At 41.0% G+C, this 5,440-nt stretch overlaps 1 protein-coding gene across 1 annotated transcript; it reads right to left on the bottom strand.

Moving 5' to 3' along the window:
- Positions 1 to 3,080: 3,080 nt before the first annotated feature.
- LOC149165097 (uncharacterized) lies at positions 3,081 to 5,072 on the bottom strand. Its single transcript, XM_089429705.1, has one exon. It carries the CDS (start codon positions 5,070 to 5,072, stop codon positions 3,081 to 3,083), a length of 1,992 nt encoding a protein of 663 aa, XP_089285831.1.
- Positions 5,073 to 5,440: the final 368 nt, after the last annotated feature.

Genomic DNA, 5,440 nt, shown 5'->3' with positions numbered 1-5,440 from the left:
ATGTATGATGACTCATGACATGACATGGAATGGCACTAGTGACACAAATTGCATGATGACATGGAAATGTCAAGCCATTCTTGTTGTTTCTTGTTGTATGCCTTCCTGAGAATGATCTCTTTTCCACCTCCATATGGCTTAGAAATTATGATTCTTTAGTGTTACTAGGTCTTGAGTTGTGCTCGCAAGTTGATGTCCCTTTGATTTCTTATCCATCTTCAACTACATAGGTGTCTTCTTGCATGTTCTCCTTCTCCATGTCCTTCTTCATCATCTTGTCATAGAATGATAGAGTACCTGCATCTGCAATTCACTCATGCCAAGATGACATCAGTCCGATAAAACCCTATTCTAAGATGTTGCATGATGATCCGCTAACTAAGCCGGAACTGAGTGGTAGGCTGAGGGAGAGGCTCAATGACTTTGAAATTGCATAGCTCAGGTAGTCAAGGGTCAAGTCTAAACGTTGAGACCATCAAGTTTAAAGTTTTGAACTACACCCTGATGCAAACGTTGTCCAGCGATTCAGCCAGTCTAGAACACCCCCTCTAATGTCGTTTTTAACTTCTCTAGGAAAGCAGGAAACCAATCAGTCCCTTTCACTGGCAATTCATTTTATTATTCATTGGAAAATGAAGAAGGCGACTCCTAAGCCCTATGAAACCAGTGAGGCTAAGCCATCCTCCAATGTCGAGCATCTTATGGACACTGAGGTGCAAATTGCAGATCCCTCTAGTGCTTACCACCTTGCAAACCTACGATTCAACCTGTACGGTAGCAATGTCAGAGGGGAAGATCCATTTAGGGTGGTACAGAAAGATGTGGATTTTTTCCATGCTAAGTTTGATAAAAGAGTCAGGGCAGGGTTGCCTAGCTGTTGGAATTTTGTGGGAATGCTAATCCCATGGACACAATACAACCAGATGTCAGTGGAGGGCAAGAGCAAAGCAGATTCCTCTCATGAGAAGATTGCCATCCTTAAAGGTAGAACAATGGTTAACTATCTAACAAAGGAGTTCCAGTTGTTAGGGTTGATAAAGACATTTTTCCGCCCTATGTTGATAAAGACCTTTTTCCAAGAGGGGTCATGAATCTCAAGATCACATATTAGCAATTCTTTCATGCTCCTTTACTAGGTTCGGCACTATAGAAAAGGTGTGAGCAGTTTGTCAATCCTCTTGTGCTTCAGATCATCAACCCAGCAGCGCTGCCTCCAAAACTTGCTTATCAAAACTTGCTTTTGTTTTATGTAGATATTTTATTTCAGAAGAAACTATGTTAGATAGTTAGAATTCAGTTTGTACAAATGTGTCAATGAGCACATTGATATTTTGTTATGATGATTCACTGGCAAATATTTTGTAATGGGCTCTTCCTCTGAGGCTTATATAAATGAGTTTATGATATCAAACCAAACGTTTAGAACTTTGGTTTTCCATGAAATGTATGATGTACAGAAGATTAATAAAAGTTTTTGGCAATTCTAGCTCATATAAATGTTTAGTATGTATTTCTTACTGTGTTTGTTCCATATGTTTTCACTCTCCTTCTCAAATTACATGTAATAACAGCTTCTGGATATGTTTTTCATGGAATTATGGATTTATTGAGGTCTAATGCTGATTAAAGATGCCTATAACTGATATGAATTGATATCCTTAAAATGTGCTCCATGTATCTGAGCACTTCATCAAAACCTCTTTCTCATACATTTCACAGTGAACTTCAACGAACACGATTCTTAGATATAAGCCCTGTGTGTTGGTTGTCTCTCCTCTTCATTTCTTCCATCTGATATACTACAAATGACCTAGGAAATTGCAGATGTATATGATGTTCGCTGCTAAAGTCGGATATTAAGGCTCTCGTGAGTTATGTTTGGTATTCAATTGGGTGTTTCCCTCTTAAGGAAGGTTCTGAATCAATGCAATCTCAAATATGATAAATACTGAGTGTAATAGAAAATATCAACAAATCTTTGAAGCACTCATCAAGATGTCCTAGGCATTGGTCTCCTTTCAACCCAGAGGCTATATTGGATTCTTTGCTCTTATGTTGCTGCATCTTTATTGCATTCCAAGCCTCCCTTTCATAAGTTATTGCCTATCTATTTGGGATATTTTTTCTTTTACCCTAGAAAGCTCTCTTCTTTGTCCATGTTTCTCCACACTCCTTATAAAAATATGGCCCATCTCTATCTTTCATTCATCCTCACTCTATTTCCACTGCCTTGAGTGGTCCTTTTGGTCCCAAACCTTCTTTATTCTCCTATATCTCACCATCATGAAGCCTTCCATCCTTACTTTGGGTGCCTCTTTAAGATAGAGGTAGGCCCTTGCACAAGATGTCATTAAAGCCATTACAACTTTTGAGCTCTAATTATCCAAGGATATCAAGCTCAAGATTGTTGATATGGAGAAAAAAATCAATTGGAAATGGTAGCAAATCCCCAAGGAATAGCTAGACATAGATTTTGAGGGGTGGATGAACAATTTGGTGTTTTCTTAGTCGAAGGAAACAAATATTAAAAAGCTTCCTAAACTCTAATGGCACACCAAATTTTCGGTTCCCTAGATTATGGAAGAGCATGGAAATCCTCACTTCTCTCTCGCAGATAAACTTTACTCATGTTATGCATAAGGTTTTCCATACAAAATTCTCCGATGTCTCTCTTGTACATTCTACAAGAACCGCAGCTTCTAAATTTGATCTTATCAACCAATGAAGAACCATGTCATTGAATACCATTTAGTTGTACATGAAATTAGAGTAGGAGTATTTTGAGTAAGTAATCCCCAAGCATTTTAATGTTTCCCAATCCGAGTTGGTATTTGTATATTGAATTTAGTTGAGTAAATAAATATAATAATTATATTATTCATATTTTTTAAATTATAAAACAAAACTTTAATGTAAATCACATTATGAACTTTGTTGTAAAGAATTAATAATTGTCCCATGGATCCTAAAAACCTAGAGTGAAAAATTGGTAATCCACTGTCCTAAAAACCCATAGAAGAGAAAATCTACCACTGCACATCTATTCTGCGTTATTTCATTTCAGTCTGTACTCAATTTTTTCAATAATATGATACTGAGCTGCGACGTCCATAACCCCCAGATGGATATCTTCCACCTTCAACATCAATGGCACCAGGCAGGTAGTCATTTGAATAAATTAGACGAGTAGTTGTGCTACCTGTACCATAACCGAGTTGTGAATCTTGGCCGAGCCTAGACACTCTTCTGTAACGTGAATCTGCAGACCCAACATCATAATCCAAACGACTCCTACTCCTGGAATGCCTACCTGCGGATGGAAGATCATTACTCACATCGGAATATGGGCGCTTGGAACCACTACGTACTCCTGCCTCATCATGATTCACTGACATGCCATTAATGCGAAGGCTGTAGCTATCTTCGGGGTATGGAGGCCTGCGTGGAGGCATGCTCTCGGAATATCCAGCCCCATCATATACATAATCACCCTGGTACGAGGATCGTCTAATAGCTGTTTCAGCTGGTCTACCTGAAGGTAGAGCTCGCCTCCTATCAAGATAATCGTCATCTTCTCTATAATTCCTCCGATCGCTTCGTACATAAGCAGGACCAGATGGTCGCCTATCATATGCCCTTCCAAAATGTTGGCGCCTTTCATCTAGAAAGGGCCTTCCCCTAAGAACCCCAAATCGAGCCCTACCATATCCTGCACGAACCCTACCCCTAACTGATCGTCCCTTTTGCTGAGGTTTCCGAAGAGTAGCTTTCAGAGTAACCTTCTTGTCTTCTTCTTCATTTACCTCATTCTTATTTACTCCTTCAATGCAGGCCAGTGCGGCTTCACGAGTTCTGAAAGAAATGAACCCAAAATCTTTTCGCTTGGCTGCAGGCAGATTTCGTGCCAACTGCACTTCTTCAATTTCACCATAACTTTTAAATTTCTCCACAACTTTGGCTTCATCCCAAGAACTTGGCAATCCATCAACAAAAATAGACTTTATCTGCGCCATAACTTCCTCGTCCGGCTCAATGACAGATTTGGCAAATGCAACCTTTGCACAAAACTCAGTACCAAAGAAAATGTGTGGCTTCTGCAAGCGGACGAGGGCATTGGTAGCCTCCAGATGAGTGGGGAACTCCAGAAATGCAAACCCCCTATTTGCCCCTTCTTGCTCTGGATCCTCCATCAAAGTTATTTCCTCAATATTGTCTATTCCATATTCTATCAATTTCTTTTGGAGAGCCTCTTTTGTCCATGATTTACAAATATTGCGTACATGAAGAGTTTCATTATCTTGGCATCTTGCAACTCCGCATTGCTTCCCTCTCACCTGTGGATTCTTGAGCTCTGCCACTGCCTTTTTGGCTTGCTCCACACTCGCGAATCGAACAAATGCAAAGCTCTTATTCTTCTGAGTACGAGAATTCTTTGGCAATCTGATCTCAACCACTTCACCAATCTCACTAAACACCTTCTTCAGATCCTCTTCATCAGCGTCTTTATCGAGCCCACCCACAAACACTTCAAACTCCTTCTGCTTTATCCGCTCCTTCACCATGGCTGGCATGTCCACATCATCAGCTCTGTCTCCCTCCACACCCTCTTCATTTCCATGAGTCTGTTCATTTCCAAACAGCTCATCGTGGTGTTCTGTATCATTACCTTCATTATCATGTGCTTCGTGCATTACAGTATCGCTTTCCTTCTTCTCTATGTCTATTCTCTTGCCATCCTCCTCGATACCTTGAGCAGAGGGCTTATCAGCATCCTCGGTGGATTCTTTGTCCTTCCCATTGGCATCTTCTACGTGAATTTCTTTTTCCGTTTGGGCTTTGACACTTGGCTCGTTCAAATCTTTACATGGTTTGATGGCTTCCTTTCTGACTTTCAGAGTTTCAACGATGGGAGAGGGCTTCGACTGTGTTTTCTCGACAGTCTCGGCTTCTGCTTTCGGTGGGGCAGAGCTCACGGACTTGGGTGGGGTTTTGGAGAATTTGCTAGAAGCCTTAGTCGCTGTTTTCTTCTGGGCAGTTGACCCAGCATTCTTCTGGACAAAACGGGGAGGCATTGTTGCAGAAAAGTGATGGAGTGCCGATCGAAACCCGAACGTCCTGAAGATAGAACGAATAGAAATTTAAAGAGAAAAGGCAAACTGAAGTAGAACGAATAGAAATTTAAAGACGAAAAAAACAAACTGAAGCGAGGAGGAGGCGGGCTTCTGTATATCAACGGCGATATAAAAGGAGAAGGCAACCGAGCCAAATCCCGAGAAGCGATCAACCACTCGGTAGGGCAGTGTGGTATTGAGTGTTTAGGGAACTGAGATCAGCGCTCTGCAGGGCAGTGTGGTATTGAGTGTTTAGGGAACTGAGATCAGCGCTCTGCAGGGCAGTGTAGTATTGAGCGTTTAGGGAACTGTGGTGGATTAAATATATG

Source organism: Pinus tabuliformis, chromosome 5_1 (genome assembly GCF_031772625.1).
Source record: "Pinus tabuliformis cultivar Carrire ecotype Pingquan chromosome 5_1, CPIR1, whole genome shotgun sequence".
In the NCBI taxonomy this organism is placed as follows: domain Eukaryota; kingdom Viridiplantae; phylum Streptophyta; class Pinopsida; order Pinales; family Pinaceae; genus Pinus; species Pinus tabuliformis.
The sequence above is the reverse complement of the archived record's forward strand: the minus strand, read 5'-3'. Positions and strand labels throughout refer to the sequence as shown.

Bases quoted from the DNA above. Each gene is read 5' to 3' on its own strand.
- LOC149165097 (XM_089429705.1), bottom strand. From the start codon at position 5,072: ATGCCTCCCCGTTTTGTCCAGAAGAATGCTGGGTCAACTGCCCAGAAG.